Here is a 21,611-nt window from a genome sequence, read left to right as displayed (position 1 = left end):
TGACAAATTCAGTAAAGTTGCAGGATACAAAATCAACATACAAAAATCAGTTAGCATTTCTATATGTCAACAGTGAATAATGTGAAAAAGAAATTTAAAAAGTAATCCCATTTACAATAGCCACACATAAAATCAAATACCTAGCAATTAACCAAAGAAGTGAAAGATCTCTATAAAGGAAACTATAAAACATCGATGAAACAATTGAAGAGGATACCAAAAAATGGAAAAATATTCCATGTTCATGAATTAGAAGAATCAATATTGTTAAAATGTCCATAATATCCAAAGCAATTGGGTATTCCACTGAATCTGTATTCAATGCAATCCCTCAAAATACCAATGACATGCTTCACAGAAATAGAAAAAAATCCTAAAATTTATATGGACCACAAAAGACCCAGCATAGACAAAGTTATCCTAAGCATAAAGAACGAAACTGGAGGAATCACAATATCTAACTTCAAATTACACCACAGTGCTAAAATAACCAAAACATCATGGTACTAGTTTAAAAACAGACACATAAGACAATGAAACAGAACCAGAAAACGCAGAAACAAATCCACACACCTACGGGGAACTAATTTTTGACAAAAGTGCCAAGAACATACACTGGGGAAAAGACGGTCTCTTCAACAAATGGTGCTGGGAAAACTGGTATTTACATGAAGAAGAATGAAGCTAGACCTCTATCTTTCTCCATATACAAAAACCAAATCAAAATGGATTAAAAACTTAAACCTAAGACCTCAAACCATGAAACTACTACAGAAAAACATCAGGGAAAATCTTTAGGATACTGGTCTGGGCAAAAATTTCTTGAGCAATACCCCACAAGCACAGGCAACCAAAGTGAAAATGGACAAATGGGATCACATCAAATTAAAAAGCTTCTTTACAGCGAAAGATACAATCAATAAAGTGAAGAGACAACCTATAGAATGGGAGAAAATATCTGCAAACTACCCATCTCACAACAGATTAATAACCAGAATATATAAAGAGCTCAAACAATTCCACAGGAAAAAAATCTAATAATCCAATCAAAACACTAAACCTAAAAACTACAGTGAGATATCGTCTCATCCCAGTGAAAATGGCTTATATCGAAAAGACAGGCAATAACAAATGCTGGTGAAGACGTGGAAAAAAGGGAACCAACCCTTGTATACTATTGCTTGGAATGTAAATTAGTGCAATCACTAAGGAGAATAGTTTGGGGGTTCCTTAAAATAACTAAAAACTGGGCTACAATATGATCCAGCAATCCCACTGCTGAGTATATACTCAAAAGACAGGAAATCAGTATATGGAAGACTGATTTTGCTACTCAAAAGCAATCTACAGCTTCAATGCAATGCCATGTTTGTTGCAGCACTGTTCATGGTAAGCTAAGATTCGGAAGTAGCCTATGTGTCCATCAATAGATGGATAAGAAAATGTGGTACATATACATAGTGGAGTACTATTCAGACATAGAAAATGATGAAATCCAGTCATTTACAACAATATGGATGGAACGAGAGATCATTATGTTAAATGGAATAAGCCAGGCACAAACAGACAAACACTGCATGTTCTCACTTATTTGTGGGATCTAAAAATCCAAACAATTGAAGTCATGGACACAGAGAGTAGAAGGATGGTTACCAGAGGCTGAGAAGGGTAGTGAGGGATTTAGGGAGAGATGGGGATGGTTAATGGGCACACATGCACACACACACACACACACACACAAACATAGAAACAATGAATAAGACCTACTATATCAGGTTACTATAGTCAATAATAATCGTACATTTTAAAATTACTTAGAGAGTGTAAGTGGATTGTTTGCAACTCAACGGATAAATGCTTGAGGGGATGGATACCCCATTCTTCACAATGTGCTTATTTCACAGTGCATGCCTGTATCAAAACATCTCATGTACCCCATAAACATATACACCTACTATGTACCCATGAAAATTAAAAAGAAAAAAAAATTTCTACAGCTATCCCAATCTTTAGCAATTACCACCCAGAGCAGTTAGCAGCCACCAACATTGAAGTAAGACCGCCACCAGCAAAAAGTAACACACTGAAGGTCCAAATAATTGTTAGCATTTTTAAAAAATAAAGAAATTTTAAATTAAAGTACGTATTTTTTTTTAGACATAACACTATTATACACTTAATAGAATACAGTATAGTGTAAACATAACTTGTATATGCACTGGGAAAACCAAAAATTCATGTGACCGGCTTTATTACAGTGGTCTGTAACTGAACCTGCAATATATCTGAGGTATGCCTGTAAACCTATAGGCTTAAAAAAACTCAGCAAACCCCAAACAAGAGGTACCAAAGAAATCTATACCAACAAAAAGAAGACATTACATTAAAAAGACACATACACACATCTGTACAGCAGCACAATTTGCAACTGCAAAGACATAAAAACCTAAGTGCTCATCAACCAATGAGTAAAGAAAATGTGGTATATATACACATTGAATGAATACCATGGAATACTATTCAGCCATAAAAATGAATGAAATAATGTCTTTTGCAGTAACTTGGATGGAGCTGGAGGCTGTTATTCTAAGTGAAGTAACTCAGGAATGGAAAACCAAATATTGTATGTTCTCACTTATAAGTGGCAGCTAAGCTGTGAAGACACAAAGGCATAAGAATGATATAACAGACTTTGGGGACTGCGTGGGGAGGTTGGGAGGAGGTTGAGGGATAAAATACTATATATTGGATACAGTGTGTATACTACTGTGGTGATGGATGCACTAAAATCTCAGAAATCACCACTAAAGAACTTACCCATGTAACCAAAAACCACACTTACCCCAAAAACTATTGAAATAAAAATTTAAAAATTAAAAAAAAAGAAGAAACCCATATCTAGAAACATAATCAATGTGCTGGAAAATGAAAATAATCAGAGAATAATGATACATTGTTCTTACATAGAGAACAATGACTCAAATGACTATGAATTTTTCATCAGAAACCGTGGAATCCAGCAGGAAGTAGCATATTTTTTAAGTGCTGAAAGAAAAGTACTGCAACCCAATCACATGATCCATTTAAAAATCAATTAACTGGACTTGATCAAAAGGAAATACCTTTGTTCTTTGAAAGACTTTGTTAAGAGGATAAGAAGACAAGTTACACACTGTGAAGATACTTGCAAATAACATACCCAGAAAAGACTTGTATCCAGAATATATTAAGAACTCTCAAAACTCACCAATAAGAAAGCAAACAACCCTATTTAAAAAGCACTTCACCAAAGAGGATGGTAAATAACCTCTTGAAAAGGTGTTTATAATAATTAGCCATTAAGGAAGGACATGCAAATTAAAACTATGTTGAGATACCACTGTACAACTATAAAAATTGCTAAAATATATTGACAATTTATACATTGGTGAGGATGTGGAGTAACTAGAATGCTCACCCATTGCTAGAAGGAATGCAAAATGATACAGACACTCTGAAAAACTAGTATTAGTTTAGCTCTGAATAATTCTTACAAAGCTAAATATACACCTATAACATATAACTCAGGAATCCTCTTCCTTAGTATTTACCGTAGAGAAACAAAAACCTGTATATAAATGTTTACAGCAGTTCTAATTTTAATGGTCCCAAACTAGAAACAACTCAAATATCCTTCAATGAGTGAATGGATAAACAAACTGTGGTAATCTGTACAATGGAATTACAATAAAATATTATTGCTTTTAATACAGCAATAAAAAAGCACTACTGATCTACACAAGATGAGTCAAATGTATTTTGCAAAGTAAAAAAATCAGATCCAAACGTCTGTTACCTATTTTACGATTCCATTTGTGTGACAGTCTAGAAAGGTAAAACTCTAGGGAAGAAAACAGACCAGGGACTGCCGGGGGTGAGTGAGGGGTCAGGGGAAAGACTGTCTCCAAAGGAACAGCATGGGGGAGTTTTGGGATTGATGGAGCTGCTCATATGAAACTGTAGCAATGGATAGAATTGTAAAGCACAGAAAGTGAAGTTTAGAAGTACATAAATTTTTAAAGGTCAACCAGGATATGAGGCAAAGATGGAATGCAGAATGTGACTAACGAATCTAACTATCTTATAAATGAATCATGTACTCATACTGAAGAGTATGGGGCAGGGAGACGCTGACTTAAGAAACTTTAGCAAACAGCATTTTTGTCTGGATATTTTAATGATAAATTCAAAACTGCAGACAAACACTGTACTCTGGTTGCAGAATTTGTTTTTCATGTGAGTATGGGTTATGAATTCTGAAACTACTTTATTTATATACTAGGGTAAATATATTGTAGATAATGAGAGCCAGTTTTATCGCTATTAGAGACAGAGGTTACAAACAAAGAAAGGGGAAAGGCTAGAATCAACTCTGTGGATCCGTACTGGAGTCAGAGGTACCAATACGGACACATGATTTAAAACACACACACACATTAAAAGATACAGATACGAGTATACACATAAGTTAACATATCTACCTATATTTCTTAGCTTTATTCACTGAGAAAGGCTAAACACAGCAACATCCCACCAGCAGTGAGCATGCCAGGTACTTACATCTTGTTTTCTAAATACTATTCTTCTTCCTCCCTTCAAAAATAAGAGGGTTTTTTGGCTGGGCACGGTGGCTCACATCTGTAAATCCCCGCATTTTGGGAGGCCAAGACGGGAAGATCACCTGATGTCAGGAGTTCAAGACCAGCCTGGCCAACATGGTGAAACCCCATCTCTACTAAAAATACAGAAAATTAGCTGGGCATGGTGGCACGGACCTGTAATCACAGCTACTCTGGAGGCTGAGGCAGGTGAATTGCTTGAATCCAGGAGGTAGAGGTTGCAGCGAGCCAAGATCACACCACTGCACTCCAGCCTGGGTGACAGAGCAAGACTCCACCTCAAAAAGGAAAAAAAAGAAAAAAAAAAAAACCGAGGGTTTTTTAATGAAACAGCTGATTCCAGGTCTGGGGCAGGGTACAGGAGCCAACCTGAAAGTGCTCCAAATAGCTAAAAAGAGAACTTGAGCAACAAAAATCGTAATGGTAGCATTGGATTATACTCCAAATAATGAAATAAACACTCATGAGTCTACAATAATGCAAATAAATAACCTAAGGCAGAATAAATGAGGGAAGAACAATTCTCCTTACAGAAGAATTTGAATTAACAAATGCAGAAGAGATGGAAGGCATGAAAAAATTAAAACACCACAGTAATAACTGCTACAGCCAAGATCCACTCATGAATGCTAAAATTAGTACTCAAAGTTTAAGCAGAAACAGGTTATTTGCACAGTCTAACAAAATCTCCCTCAAATGTTTAGTATCTCCAAAGGAAAAACAGTAACTTTACAGTGGAGAATCCTAGCAGATACCACTTTAGCCAAGTGACCAAGGTTAACATCACCAGTAACGTATATCAACATAATGTGCTCTCTGTTGCGACGCACTGAGAATGCATAACCCTAATCTAACCTTGAAACATCAAACAATGCTAAATTGAAGAAATTTCTTCAAAATAACTTGTTAGCACTCTTCAAAGTGTCAAGGTCATGGAAGACAAAAAAAGATTGGGAAACTGTCATAGATTGGAGGAGTCTAAGACATGACAACTAAAATGCAAGATGGAATCCTGGGTTGGATCTCAAACAAAAAAGTTCATTTGTGGAAAAACCTGGTGAAATCAATGTTATATAGTTTTATACCAACAAGAATTTCTTATTTTGATGAATATTTTATGGTTATGATATTATGGTAAGATGTTAAATGGAAGCTTCAGTAAAGGTTACATGGACAACATCCCCCAATGACACCTACCTCTTGGTATTCAGGACCCTGTGTAATTCCCAACCCTTGGGTGAGAGCTTTAGACAGTGACTCATTTCTACTGAAGAGAATGTGGCAGAGGTGACGAGATGACACATCCAAGGGTAGGTAACAAAAAGACTGTGGCTTTTGTCTTGGGCACCCTCTCTTGCCCTCTCACTGCCTCACTAAGGGAAGCTTAGGTGTCATATATATGAGTGCCTTATAGAAGCAAAAAGCCCATGTCTCTGGCCAAAGCCATGGCCACGTGAGTGAGGCTGGAAGCACATCCTCTCAGGCAAGCCCTGTGATGAGACCACATTTGCAGCCAATACCTTGTTTGCAACCTTGTGAGACAACCTAAGCCAAAAGTACCCAAATAAGTTACATTTAGATTTCTGAACTTCATAAATTTTCAGATGTTTATTAAGTTGCTACATTTCAGGGTAACACGATACACAGCAACAGATAATACAGAACCTCTCTGTGCTATTTATTTTGGCAACTCCTCTGTAAGTCTAAAATTATCTCAAAATGGAAACGTTTGAATATATTTTATGCATATATACTTTATAAATATTTTATAGACATATACTTTATAAATTTTGAGGCGGAGTCTTGCTTTGTTGCCAAGCTGGAGTGCAGTGGCGCAATCTCAGCTCACTGCAACCTCCGCCTCCCTGGTTCAAGCGATTCTCCTGCCTCAGCCTCCTGAGTAGCTGGGATCATAGGCGTGCACCACCACATCCGGCTAATTTTGTAATTTTAGTAGAGATGGGGTTTCTCCATGTTGGTCATGCTGGTCTCAAATTCTCAACCTCAGGTGATCTGCCCACCTTGGACACCAAAGTGCTGGGATTACAGGTGTGAGCCACCACGCCCAGTCCTTTATAAATATTTTATAAACTATTATATATATATCTACTTATATATATGTTTTATGCATCTGTGTGTGTGTGTGTAGTTTGAATTATTTATGGACTGTGGAGTTCGATAAACCTAGGTTCAAATGCCACCTCCAATGCTCAATGGCCATGTGATCTTGGGCAAAATATCTTCTCTAAGTCTCAGGTTTTTTAAATCCACAACTGAGGTAATAATATCTATTTCTGATTATTACACTAAGTATAAGCATCCACTACAAATGTACACCCTGAGCAAACGGCATTACTGTTAGTTCATATTTATAATCATCTATTATTTTCTTCTCATTCATAGCTTTACCTGACTTTTAAGGTATTCAGTACAATACCTTAGCATTTAACCTTCAAAGAGTTTAAAAATTGTCTATGAAATCGTCAATGTTTTAATTTCTAAACTTTTTTTTTTAAGTATCAATACTGACCAGCCTTGCCAACATAGCAAAACCTCATCTCTACTAAAAATACAAAAATTAGCCAGGCGTTGTGGTGCACGCCTGTGGTCCCAACTATTCGGGTAGCTGAGGTGGGAGGATGGCTTGAACCCAGGGGGTTGAGGTTGCAGTGAACCAAGATCACATCACTGCACTCTGGTCTGGGTGACAGAGCGAGACTCTGTCTCAAAGAAAAAAATTTTTAAAGGTATCAGTACTGATCTCTATAGCACTCTACTATTTATAACATTGAAATCAGAGATTGACCTTTTCTTTTGCCCCAATCTGTTATCGCAATCCCTAACTTTTAGAGCTGTAAGGTACTTTTCAGCATTCCAACCCTTTCCTTCTATGTGTGAGTGCCAAGGATATTAAATGAGTTGTCCAGGATCGTGGCTGGAAGAAGAGTTGGAATGAGCGTTCAAATTCTAGGACAGAGTACTGTGTAGGGGAACAACTCCTTACTTTGATTAAACAGAATGCATTCGAATACTCTTTATCTTGCCTACAAACAACATCTTTTGGCACAAGTTTCCCAGTAGGAAAATAGAGATCTCATCACCTGCTTCATAGGATCATTATGAGAACTAACTAAGATAGCATATGTAAGTTCCTTATTGCCATGACTACTACCACATATAGATTATGAATAAACATTTCTCTCACCCTCCTTTCCAAGCCCAGTGCTCTCCACTGTGGTACGATGTCTCTTCAACTATAAGGTAAAATACTAAACATACAGGTAGTTCTGCTTCACCATATGGTAAGAGGCTCATTAAAGTAAAACCGAATTAATGGCAAAGTGCTAAAACTGGGCTGAATAATATAAATCTAACAGACTTATGCCTGAATTGGGTTTCCTTTCCTACAATACTCTATGAGGTGGGGCATCATATCAGGAAGCACACTATGTTGACTGATGTTTTACTGGTGATGCTAATCTTCATCATTTGACTAAACTGGTATCTGCCAGGATTTTCCACTATAAAGCTACTTTCTTTGTAAACACTAAATATTTGAAGGAAGTCATGAAATGGAACCAGAGCTGGAGGAGAGAGAGAGAGGGAGAGGGGAAGAGAGAGAGCAACCAACCACCCACGTTCATGTGTACAGCCTCCAAAGGAGATCCTCAGCATATGTCCAACATAGTAAAGAAATGAGTAATTGTATCATTGGATGATCAAAGATTCCTTTCAAGGTCATTCAGTTTTTTAAAACACTTGGTGTCAAGTCTTGCCAAGAGCCCTCTGAAAGTATAAATGCATTACTATCATATGTTCTCTCTTACTTAACACATTTATTCCTTGAAAGACTTCTAGTAATTAGTCAGACACAACCTCCACTCAGAGAAATCACACAGCCTTTTCCCCAAGAACCAATATCTACTTAAGTATTTGAAACATTTTATCACAAAGTCCATCCAGCTTGCTTGTTATCACAATGAGACTCACCGATCTGCAGATACTGGGGTCCCCTCTGGATTGGAATGTCCTTCGAAATCTGAAATGTTCACTTGTGTTTGCCTTGAGGTTACTATCTGGCTATTCTGAGAAGGTATGGTTTTCAAGTCCTGAGTAATAGTGTTACTGTCTGGAAGAGAAGGCTGTACGACTTGGAAATCCAGTGAAGACTTAGGTCCTAAAAAACCTAAAGATTCTTGATCCTGTACTACAGGTTTACTGGTCAATAATTTGGAGGTTGGTTCCAGTGATCTCGAAGATACAGTATGTAAGTCAAAGTTAAACTCACTATTCATCCTCGCTTTAGAAGCAGCATCCAATGAATGGCATCTTTTATCTAAAGTTCCACTATCCAACTTGGAAGAAGTCTTGGGACAAAGAGTTATACGAACACAAGAAAGTGCTTTTCTATTTGAAGGAGGAGTAGATGCAGATGTTGCTAAGGTACAGTGATTTGGGGCTGACTGGGAGACCACATTATTGAACTCGGCTTCAACATTTATACTAGAAATGTGTGATTTAGGCTTATGTTGATTATTCTTTTCCACTACACAATCCTGACCTTGAGGAAGGGGAAAATGGTGTTTACTCATTTGGTCATCTACACCTGGCACTTTGCTTTGGCATTGTTCAAGAGAAATGGGAGAAGGAAGGTCTGAAGCTATAGAATCCTGACCTTGAGGAAGGGGAGAATGGTTTTCTCTCATTTGATGATCTACATGTGGGGCTTTGCACTGTTCAAAGAGTTCTCGTTGTTCAAGAAAAATGCAAGAAGGAAGGTCTGGAGCTACAAAATCCTGATGTTGAGGAGAGGGAGAATGGTGTTTCCTCACATGGTCATCTGTATGTGGGGCTTTGCTTTGTTCAAAGAGCTCTCGTTGTTCAAGAAAAATGCAAGAAGAAAGATCTGGAGTTACAGTTACATTCTTCTCTTTTACTCCTAGTCTGGAACTCGATCTGCCTACTCCTAGGGTGGAACTTGGTCTGCCCATGCTAATAAGGGTATGGTTATCAGAAATTTGAATTTCCTTGAAATTGCTACAATTTGCACTGGTACTGGGCTCAGAATGATTGCCTGTAAAATCTGATCTTTCTAAAGGTTTTTCTTCTTGACAAGAATGCTCAGAATCAACAGGTAATTTTTGGCTTTGCCTTCTACCTTCTGCTAAAATAGTCACTTCTTTATCTGGTGAATTACTATGCATTTTAAATGATGAAGGGGAAGAAGTTTTCTGTTTAAGATCTCTAGGAGGATTTTGTTCTTCAGTGAAATGAGAATTAAATACCCCCACAGATGCTCCAGTACACTGGCTACCTTCAGTAACACCAACCTTAACAACAGAGGAATTGGAAATGCATTTAGAATGTCGGTGAGATGAAAAAGTGATGGAGGTAGTAAACTTTTTCACGGGTTCTGGGGATGGCATTTGTGATGAAGAATGAAAATCCACTTTTTTAGGTGGCACAAAAGCAGGTTCTACTAATTCTGACAGCCAAGGGTTCATCTTTTCATGGAATGGCATTCGAAGACCTTTGCTGATTTTGAATTCATCAGGTATAAAGTTTTGAAAAGGGGAATGACTTTTTAACTGCAAGGAATTCCAAACTTTCAAATGGGAGTTGTTCTGGTCTATGGATGCAGAAAGGTTGACGTGCTTGGCTCTACATGATGATGGGCTCTGACGTCCTCTGGTCATTTCTGAGGGTTCAGCAGATCTGAAAGCACAAGAGTGGCTATCTAGTTGTGGTTGTTCAGAAGTTAGAGTCCGGAAACATCCTTTTTCATGGCTCTCAATAATAATGTGACTACATACAGCTTCTGGCTTGCATCCCATTCCACGTGGACTCTGTAAACCCTAGAAGATATAAACAAACAGGTTCTTATCTGAAGTAGTCCAAGTAGTTACATACACATTAGTTTTATACCCATGCTAAGATTAGACAATGAAGGTCATGTCATTCTTTTATAATATAACAGGACAAAGAGCACAGCAAGAAAAGAGATAGTTAACTACAGAATAAAAAGGCTCACAATGATTAAGACCACTCAGAGAGTTCTCCTAAAAATTTCCCACTAAAGTAAACAGCAAAGATTACTATTGTTCACCAGTAAGTATTCTCACCTTTCTTTTAATAATAGAAATCCCTTACTCAAATTTTTGCTAGCCACATAGCCACCAAGTGGGAGACATTTCCTGTTTTTTTCCGCAGCTAGTTGTGACCACATGACTAGGTTGAGGCCAATGGGATATGACTGAAGGCATCAAGTACAACTTCTGCTTCCTGTCCTTAAAATCAAGTTCTTGACCTGCGTGTTCCCCCAGTATCACCACCACTATCACCACTATTTTTCTCACCTGCTGAAAATGGTAATGCATGGAACAACCTTGGAAGTCATGTGTAAGGACAGTTTAGTTGTCCAGCTAGCTTGGGTCCCTGGATGACATCAAGGAACAGAGCTCACTTTCCTAACATGAACAATGACGTGAAAATAAAATTCTATCTTATTTGAGCCACTGTATGTTTAGCTATTACAGAAGCTTGACCTACGTCCTAATATTTTACCCCTAAGAATGGGGGGAAAAAACCAAGACCTTGTTTCCTGGCACACAGGATCAGTACTCAAAGTTACCATAAATATAACATTTCTTTGAGGTTTCTGTGTTTTACCTATAAAGTCATTATAACTTGGCATTCTATTTGATGATATAGCAACATCTGATTCCAGATGAAAATATTTTAAATGATGCTGCATCTCCCCAGGTGATGAAGTAGATGTATTTTTGATGGCAGCAGCATCCCATCTGCAGTGGCTGCTGCCATGATGCTAGTTGCAGTGGGGAAGGAGCAGCTAGGGCTGCTCGCTCTACTGAGCTGGTGGGAGCTGGGAACAGGCAGAAGTCCCACTCCCTTCTGAGTTGGAGGGGCGGGAACCCCACCCGCCTGGGCACAGCTCCAGCTGCCCAGTCACAGCTGAAGACCCAGGCAACCCTGCAGTCTCGGGGACCTGGGAACTCCCCCTGCCCTTGCACGTTCAAAAGTGCCTGCTCCTGCTGCCTGGTCTCTCCCCACTCCTGGTGCCTGTTCCCATTACAGAGCAAAGCTGAGGCCAAGTCCAGGCACTGTCACAACCCAGCCAGGTGTGCACACACTTGGGGCAGCACTGATACACCAGCCCCCTGCCGCCCCTCCAGACACTGGGCACCTACAAGCACAGGAAGGAGGCTGCAGGGGCGGGGAGGGCTGAGGACAGCTCAGAGTGGGCCTGCGTGTGCCCCTTGACATAAACAGCCTGGGTGTGCCACGGGTACCACAGATAGCAGAGAGATGGCAGACAGGCTCCTGGGCAGAAAGGGGAAGGTCACTGATGAAGCCCTACCTTTAAGCCAGGGATCACTTGAAGGGCTGTCAGTTCCACGGACAGGCAGACTTATGGTGCTTTTTCTGGGCCTGCCTATGGACCAATTGGCATGCACCTACTCCCCTCTGAAGCCCACAAAAATCCTGGACTCAGCCAGACTTAAGAGAGACAATGGAGCTACCCACTCTGGGTTTCCTCTCTGCTGAAAGATGCACAGATTGTGGGATGACTTGCATGCAGGTAGGAGCTACCCGTTCCGGGTCTCCTCTCTGCTGAGGGCTGCACAGACAATGGGACAACTTTGCCTGCGGACAGGAGCTACTCACTCCTCACTCTAGGTTCTCCTCTGCACTGACAGCTGGACACTCATCGGGATGACCTGCCTGCAGAAAGGAGCTGCCCACTTTGGGTCTCCTGAAAACTGTTCTGCCACTTGATGAAGTTCCTCTCCATCTTGCTCACCCTCTGGTTGTCCACATACCTCATTCTTCATGGATGCAGGACAAGAACTCAGGATCTACCAAGTGGTGGGACTAAAAGAGTTGTGACACAAACAGGGCTGAAATGTGCCCCCTCCCTGCCTGTCATGTTGCAGGGAACAAGAAGGAGAGACAAGCTGCGGCCTTTCAGGAAGCCCAGATCTAGGTGGTCCCCGAGCCAGGACTATGACACCCTCTTTGGGGTTTTGTGGTTCCTTGTGTCTTCCAAGATTCCAGTTGCCACCACATTTCCCTTGCCCAGATGTGGGTCCCCACAGCAGAAGCCAGTCACAGTACATTTGGTCCAGCTGCAGCCTTGCATGGAACCAGCACCAGTGCCAGCACCTGGAGCTGCCTGCCCCACCACAGCAGTCAGCATGCCTGGCTGTGTGCAGTGGCTAGACCCCACACTTGCTTGCCCACACACCCCTCACCACTCCACGTCTGGCTCATGCTTGGCAGGTGTAAGATCCAGCATAGTAGTGCGAGCCAAGCACAGCCTGCCAGGCCAAGTGGGCAGAACGTGCCCAGCAGGTGTGAATAATACTCAAGCAGAAGGTGCTGCTGGCCACAGTGGTTTCCAGCTTGCAAAGTGACACCCTGAGGATCCTGTGACATTTTTCTTTCTTTTCTCTTCTTCTTTAAGACAGGGTCTTGCTGTGTCACCCAGGCTGGAATGCTGTGGCACTATCACTGAAGCCTCGACCTCCCGGGCTCAGGTGATCCTAACACCTCAGCCTCCTGGATAGCTGGGACAACAGGCACATGCCACTATACCGGGCTAATTTTCTTATTTTTATTTTTGTAGAGACTGGGTCTCACTTTGTTGCCCAGGCTGGTCTCCAACTCCTGGATTCAAGGGATCCTCCTGCCTCAGCCTCCCAAAGTGCTGGGATTACAGGCATGAGCGACCGCACCTGGCCAGATGTACTTTTCTCTATTTTTCCTGCTAAGTAAAATTAAGCCCACTGGAAAATATACATAAAACAAATGTAAGAAGAATCTGAAAGATGTAAAGAAGAAGGTAGATTAGCTAGAGATCTAGGGACCTGAGGAATTATCCTGTGGTGTAATCCCTGGGTTTTCTTTATCTCTTGCGTACACAGACTTGGAGCTGAAGAAATCAGCAACCCAGGAACAATGGACACAGACAAAAAACCCTAACAAAAGCTTTTCTCACTAGCTAAAAACCCAGCAGAGGTAAAGCCTAGCAAAAGAGAAAACTTTTAACTAACAACCGTTCTACTCCAGCCAACCACCAAAGAAAAAACTAGAACCACTCACACCAACACCAGCAAAGGCCAAGTGAGGAGCCCAGGACTCACTTTCATCTCTGCTGGCTGATAAAGTGCTATCCCTTCCTTGTGGTGTCCGTGAAAGTCTAGGGAAGCCTAGACTATCCAGCAAAACAAAAAATTCCCCTCTCTCCCAGCTACAGGTTAAAAGAAAACATTTGTAAACCTCATATCCAATACAAGTCTTATATCTGCTAGACTTATATCTAACATATATATAGAACTCACAACAGTAAAAAGGAAAAAAAAAAGATAATCCAATTAGAAAATGGGCAAAAGATGCAGACATTTCACTTAACAGGGTACAGAGATTGGAAACAGAGATATGAAAAAATGTGCAACCTCAAAAACCATTAAGGAAATACACATTTAAAACTTGGTAAGATACCACTACATACCTACTAGAATGACTAGAATAAAAATAGTGACAGTATCAAATGCTGGTGAGGACATGGAGTAGATGGATTACTCACACACTGCTTGTGGGAATGTAGATGATATAACCACCCTGGAAAAAAGTGTAGCCTGTCTTTCAAAAAACTAAACATGCAACTACCACATGACCCAGCAAAATTGCAATCCTGCGCATTTACCCCACAGAAACAAAGACATATTCACACAAAAACTTGCACATGAATGTTTACAGCAGCTGTACTGGTAAAGCCAAAAACTGGGAAACAACCAAGATATCCTTCAATAGTTAATATTTAAACTGTGGTGCATTCATACTTTGGAATACTATACATCAATAAAAAAGAAAAACCACTGATAAACAAAACAATCTGGATGAATCTCCAGATAATTGTATTGGCTGAGTGAAAAAAAGGCCAATACGATAAAGTTGCATACTATATGTTATCATTTACATGACATTCTTGAAATTACAAAGTTACAGAAACAAAGGAACAAATTAGTGGTGCCAGGAGTTTAGTAAAAGGTGGGGCAGGAAAGAAGTGGAAGTAGCTATTATAAGGTATCATGAGCCACCTTTGTAGTGAAATAAATGTTCAGTATCTTGGCTGTATCAGTATCAATGTTGTGGTTGTGATATATTGCCATAGTTTTGCAAGATGTTACCACTTAGGGAAATTGGGTGAAGAGTATATGTGATATCTCTATATTATTTCTTACATGTGAAACTACAATTATTTCAAAACAAAATGTTGACTTAAAAAATTAAATACCACTGGACAAAACTAACACTTTAAAAATGTCATTTTTTTGCCCATCAATGATAGACTGGATAAGAAAATGTGGCACATATACACCATGGAATACTATGCAGCCCTAAAAAAAAGAATGAGAGCATGTCCTCTGCCAGGACATGGATGAAGCTGGAAGCCATCATTCTCAGCAAACTAACACAGGAACAGAAAATCAACCACCACGTGTTCTCACTCATAAGTGGGAGTTGAACATTGAGAACACATGGACACAGGGAGGGGAATATCACACACTGGGGCCTTTCAGGGGGTGGGGGACAAGGGGAGGGAGAGCATAGGACAAATAATGCATGCAGGGCTTAAAACCTAAATGATGGCCGGGCGCGGTGGCTCAAGCCTGTAATCCCAGCACTTTGGGAGGCCGAGACGGGCGGATCACGAGGTCAGGAGATCAAGACCATCCTGGCTAACACGGTGAAACCCTTTCTCTACTAAAAATTACAAAAAACTAGCCGGGCAAGGTGGCAGGCGCCTGTAGTCCCAGCTACTCGGGAGGCTGAGGCAGGAGAATGGCGTGAGCCCGGGAGGCGGAGCTTGCAGTGAGCTGAGATCCGGCCACTGCACTCCAGCCTGGGCGACAGAGCGAGACTCCGTCTCAAAAAAAAAAAAAAAAAAACCTAAATGATGAGTTGATAGGTGCAGCAAACCACCATGGCACATGTAATACCTATGTAACAAACCTGTACGTTCTGCACATGTATCCTGGAACTTAAAGTAAAATAAATAAATAAATAAATAAATGAATAAATAAATAAATATTCTGTCATTAGCTGATAAAAATAGATGTAAAAATTTTATTTGGGCAAAAAAAAAAGTTTTTATTCTGTGGTTTCTTATTGCCTTGATACCTCCTGACATATCAGTGGGAAGTAAATATCCAAATCTGAGAAACATAAACCTATTCCAGCCTCTTAAAAGTATGCATGAGTAGATTTATACTCATCCCAAAATATATTTCTCTTCTTCCTTTCCAACAATCATATGTTACAAATTTTTTAACACTTCATGCTCTACCTCCTCCCATCGCATCTTTCAAGCTTTCATAATAACCTTTCCATTTAAAAAATTCTTGTAGCTTTAGTATTTGCCAAGTAAATTTCAGTATTTTCACATAACCATTTCCAGGTAATTTTACAACAAACCAACCGCATGTCATTAGATATGTAACAGGCTCTTAAAAGCTACTGTTTAGTTCAATAAAACCCAATATGCTTTTGTGATAAAATTTCTCAGCAAACTAGGAATGGAAGGGATTTCTTTAACCAGATGAAGAGTACCTATGAAAGACTCAGCACTAACATAATACCGAATGATGAAAAACTAGATGCTTTCTTCCTACAATCAAGAACAAGACAAGTATGGCCATTCTTACCTCTTCTATTCAATATCATATTGGATGTTACCAAATTGCCAGGGCAACCAGGTAAGATATTAAAGACATCTAGATTGAAAAGAAAGAAGTATAACTATATCTATTTGCAGATGACATGAACTTCTTACAGAAAATCCCAAGGAAACCGGGCCAAACCAACTAACACTAATAAGTTCAACAAAGCTGCAGGATGCCAGTGCAATATATAAAAATCAACTGTATTTTAATACACTAGTAATTCACAATCTAAAAATAAATTTTTTAAAAAATTCAATTTACAACAGCAAGAAAAAGAATTAAATACTTGAAAATATATTTAGCAAAATAAATATATGTCTAGTATACTAAAAAAATTGAAAGAAAAGCAAAATAACTAGAAAACTGGCCCATTTTTATGGACTGAAAGATTAATACTTCCTAAACTAATCTAGAGATTCAAGTGGTAATATTTCCCACAGTAATCTAGAGATTCAACTCTTATTAAAAGCTTAGCTTTCTTTTTTTTTTTCAATAATTGACAAGCAGATTGTAACCCCAGAATAGCCAAAATAATCTTGAAAATGACATCGTTGGAGGACTCACTCTTTCCGATTTCAAAACTTACTACATAGCTACAACAATCAAGACAGTGCAGTACTGGCATAAGGACAGTCATGTAGATCAATGACATAGAACTGACAGTCCAGAAATAAACACTAACATTTATGGTAAATTGATTTTCAACAAAGAGGTCATGAAAATTCAATGGGGAAAGAAGTCTTTTCAACAGTGCTGAAACAACTCAGTATCTACATGCAAAGATGAATTTGGATGCCACACACAAAAACTGACTCAAAGGAGAAAGGCAACAAAAGTAAAAGTCAATAAATTGGACTAAATCAAAATTTAAAACTTCTGTTCACCAAAGGAGACCATCAACAGAGTGAAAAGGTAACCTAGAAAATGAGAGAAAATATTTGCTAATCATGTACAATAAGTCTTCATTTAACATCATCAATAGGTACTTAGAAACTGCATCTTCAAGTGAAACAATGTACTGAATACCATAGGAGCTTAACTCTTGTTTTATCAATTATCCTGTATCAGTTTGTTTTGCTATGCTATACATCACTTCACTTACAAGTCACAGTTTCCAAGAATTTAACAAAGATGTGAGGCAAAAACTCACTGTATCTGATATAAGGTTAATATCCAGAACATATAAAGGACACTTACAACTCAAGAACAACAACAAAACCTGATTCAAAGATAGGCAAAAATAATAGACACTTCTCCAGAGAAGGTATACAACTGACTAACCAAAAATGAAAACAAGCTCAATATTACTAATCATAAGGGAAATGAAAATCACCACCACAATGAGACATCACTTCAGACCTGTTAGAATAGCCATTATTAAGAAGGAAAAAAAAAAAAAAAAAACCCAAAACAGAAAATAACAAGTATTGGCAAGGATGTGGAGAAATTAGTACCCTCGAACACTGCTGGTGGGAATGTAAACAGTGTAGCCCCTATGGAAAACAGCATGGGGCTTCCTCAAAAACTTAAAAATAGAATGACTATATGATCCAGCAATTCCACTTCTGGGTCTACACCCAAAAGGAGTGAAAGCAGGATCTTGAAGTGATAATTATAACAAGCATGTTCACAGCAGCATTATTCACAATAGCCAAATGGCAGAAGCAACTGAAGTGTCTATCAACAGATGAATGGATAAACAAAATGTGGCATACACACACAATGGAATAATATAGTCTTAAAAAGAAGGAAATTCTGACATATAGTATAACATGGGTGAATTTTAAAAATACACTACTGAATGAAATAAGCCAGTGGCAAAAAGACACATACTGTGTGATTCCGCTACTATAAGGTACTTAGAGTAGCCAAATTCATAGAGACAGAAAGTAAAATAGTGGTTGCTAGGGGCTAAGGGAAAGGCAAAAATGAGGACTTGTTGTTTAATGGATATAGAGTTTCAGTATTACAAGATTTAAAAAGCAATAGAGATTGTTTAAACAACATGAATGTACTTAACGCCACTGAACCATACACTTAACAATGGTTAAGATGATAAATTTTATGTTATTTTATCACAATTAAAAAAATAAAAATAAAAATTTTAATTGCCTCAAATAGAACCACAGATCTAAACATAAAAACCAAAACTAAATATCTCAGAAGAAAACACTAAATCTTTGTGACCCTGAGTTATGCACTGATTTCTTAGATATGTCACCAAAAGTGCAAATAATAAAAAGTCTGATAAGTTAGAGTTCATCAGAATTTAAAACTTTTGTGTATCACAGGTCACCATCAAGAAAGTGAAAAAGCCTACAGAATGGGAGAAAATATTGGCAAGTCCATAAATCTGCTAAAGGCCTAATATCCAGAATATAAAAAGAATGCTTGCAATTCAACACATTTGTAAAGTGATAAATTTATAAATGGGTAAAGAATTTGAATAGGTATTTCATCAGAAAAGATAAATGACCACCAATAAGCACATGAAAAGATGTTCAACACCATTAGTTGTTCGAACTAGGTAAAAAATCACAATAAATACCCTTAACACCCAACCAGGCTATAATCAAAAAGACAGAAAATGACAAATGTTGGAAAGGATATGGAGAAATTGAAACCCTCCTACACTGCTTGTGGGAATGTAAATAGTGCAGCTACTTCAGAAAAAAGTTTAGAAGTTCCTCAACATGTTAAATATGGAGTTACCATATGTCCCAGTAATTCTACTGTTAGGTATATACCCAAGAGAAATGAAACATCCACTCTAACACATAAACACTTACTATGTTCATAGCAGCACTATTCACAATGGCCAGAGTGGAAAATCCAAATGTCTACCAACTAATGAGTAAACAAAATATCTACACAATGAAATACAATTTGGCAATAAAAAGGAATGAAGTACTGATTCATGTTACAACATAACATGAATGACTCTTGAAAACATTATGCTAAGTAAAAGAAGGCAGTCACAAAAAATCATATATTACAATTCTATTTACATAAAATGTTCAGAATTGGTAAATCCATAGGGAGAGAAAGTGAACTGGTGTTTGCCTAGGGCTAGGGAATTGGGGGAGGGGGAGAACGACAACAAAGTTCTAAAATTATGTTATTGTAAAATTCTGTAAACAAACTATACACTTTAAATGGGCAAACCTTATGTATTACAGTAAATTATACTGAGATAAAGTTACGAAATTACTGGTTAGCTAAAATACGTCTTTTACTAATTTCCAGAGACTATTTCACAATTAAAATTCTCTCTTCTCAACAGATCTACATGAGTTTTATCAGGTTATATTATTCTCTCATTGTCCAGCTTAATGACACATCAGCCAGGTGCAGTGGCTCAAACCTGTAATACCAGCACTTTGAGAGACTGAGGTGGAAAGACAGCTTGAGCTCGGGAGGCAGACATTGCAGTGAGCTATGATATAGCTACTACACTCCAGCCTGGGTGACGGAGCAAGACCCTGTCACAAACAAACAACGTCAAAGACCTCATATAACAAACCAAAAAAGAAATAAGTCGTTCTTCACCATCACGTAAACCAATACACAGACACAGACACACACACACACACACACACAGTCAACAAGCACTAAAAAGTAAAAATTTACTTTCTACAAATAAAAGAAATATATTACTATGTGACACAAAACTTACTTAAAAATCAATAAGCTTTTGGAAACACTTGTTTAAAAAAAATCTGTTACAGCTGACTTCATTAGAGAAAGTATATTTCTACTAATAGAACCAACAACTATGCTAAGTATTTAACAATTTGACTACAATCAGTCATGGTGTGTGTCTCTTTGCATTTAACCCATTTGGAGTTCATTTTTCATCAAATTAGGGAAGTTTTCAACCATTATTTCTTCAAATGTTATTTCTGCCCCTTTCGCTCTCTCTCTCTCTCCCCTCTAAGAATCCCATAATGCATATGCTGGTATGCTTGGGGATGTCCCATATCCCTGTTCATTTTCTTTATTCTTTTCTCTTTCTGCTCCTCAAATGAATACATCAACTGACCTTTCTTCAAGTTCACTGATTCTTTGTTCAGACTACTCAAATCAGCTATTGAACCCCTCTAATGAATTTTTGTTACTGTACTTTTCAGCTGAAGAATTTCTATTTGTTTCCTTTTTACAATTTCTCTGTTGATATTTCTTTTTGGTGAGAAATCCTTTTCTTGGTTCCCTTTAGTTCTTTGCTGATGGTTTTGTTTAGCTCATTGAGTACATTTAAGGTGGGCTTCCTCAGGGATAGTTTCATTAATTTCTCTTTTTTCCTCTGAATGAGTCACACTTTTTTATTTCTTTGCATGCCTTATAATCTGTTGAAAACTGGACATACTGAATATTATAATGTGACAACTCTGGATACTGGAATTCTCCCCCTTCCCTGGAGTTTGCTGTTACTGCTTGTTGTAAGCGTTGTTTACTGACTGTTTCATAAAGTTTACATTCTTTGTTGTACATGAAAGTGAAGTCTGTGCTCACTTAGCTTCAGGGTCAACTACTGTTTTGACCGTTTCCTTAAATACCTGCAGCCAAGGAAAGAAAAAAGGTAATAGGAAAGAAAAAAAAAAAACAGTCCCAGTCTTTTTTGCTCTGTGTTGGGGCATTCCATCAAAACTTAGCCAGACTGTTTACAACTCTATCTTAGTCTTCACATTCTACTTAGGCAGAGCCGGAAGGTCAGCTAGTGGTGAAAGCTTAGGGTCTTCTCAAGCCTTCTGTGAGTTGTCCAATCCTAGGCATATACATAGCATTCTCAATTTCTCAGCACATACAAAAGCATTTAAAAGTCCTTATACCACCCTGTATCTCCTTTTCAACTGTTCCTTCCTGGCTTTTTGTCTACCTATTCATTGTCCTAATTTTTATCCCCAGACTCAGACTTCTACAGTTGATACTCTGGCTTTCAAATACTTTTGACACGTGATGATGGACAAGCCACCCCAGTCCCAGGAAAGCTCTGAGTTGTGTAAAACAAAAGGAAGCTCTATACCGGTCCTTCAGAAACTTCAGACAGGTTAAAACAATCACAATCTTTTGAGAGCAAGATCTGTACTAATCCTTCTGGTGCTAACAGCCTGCACCATGAGTGTAAGCTGCCATTTTGAAAGCCATTATTAATCTAGGCACAAGGAATGGTAGGTGAGCAATTTAAGGTGCCATAGTGTTTTTCTGC

The 21,611-nt window shown here is 38.5% G+C and overlaps 1 protein-coding gene across 5 annotated transcripts in view; it reads right to left on the bottom strand.

The window, feature by feature from the left end:
- ALMS1 (ALMS1 centrosome and basal body associated protein) overlaps positions 1 to 21,611 on the bottom strand; it is a 220,513-nt gene that overhangs the window by 112,544 nt on the left and 86,358 nt on the right. For all 5 annotated transcript variants that reach the window (XM_023223966.2, XM_026456443.2, XM_026456446.2 and 2 more), the window contains one exon: positions 8,649 to 10,513. In XM_023223966.2, coding sequence (XP_023079734.2) covers positions 8,649 to 10,513 — 1,865 coding nt within the window. The remainder of the gene's footprint in view (positions 1 to 8,648; positions 10,514 to 21,611) is intronic.

Source organism: Piliocolobus tephrosceles, chromosome 15 (genome assembly GCF_002776525.5).
Source record: "Piliocolobus tephrosceles isolate RC106 chromosome 15, ASM277652v3, whole genome shotgun sequence".
Classification (NCBI taxonomy): domain Eukaryota; kingdom Metazoa; phylum Chordata; class Mammalia; order Primates; family Cercopithecidae; genus Piliocolobus; species Piliocolobus tephrosceles.
The sequence above is the reverse complement of the archived record's forward strand: the minus strand, read 5'-3'. Positions and strand labels throughout refer to the sequence as shown.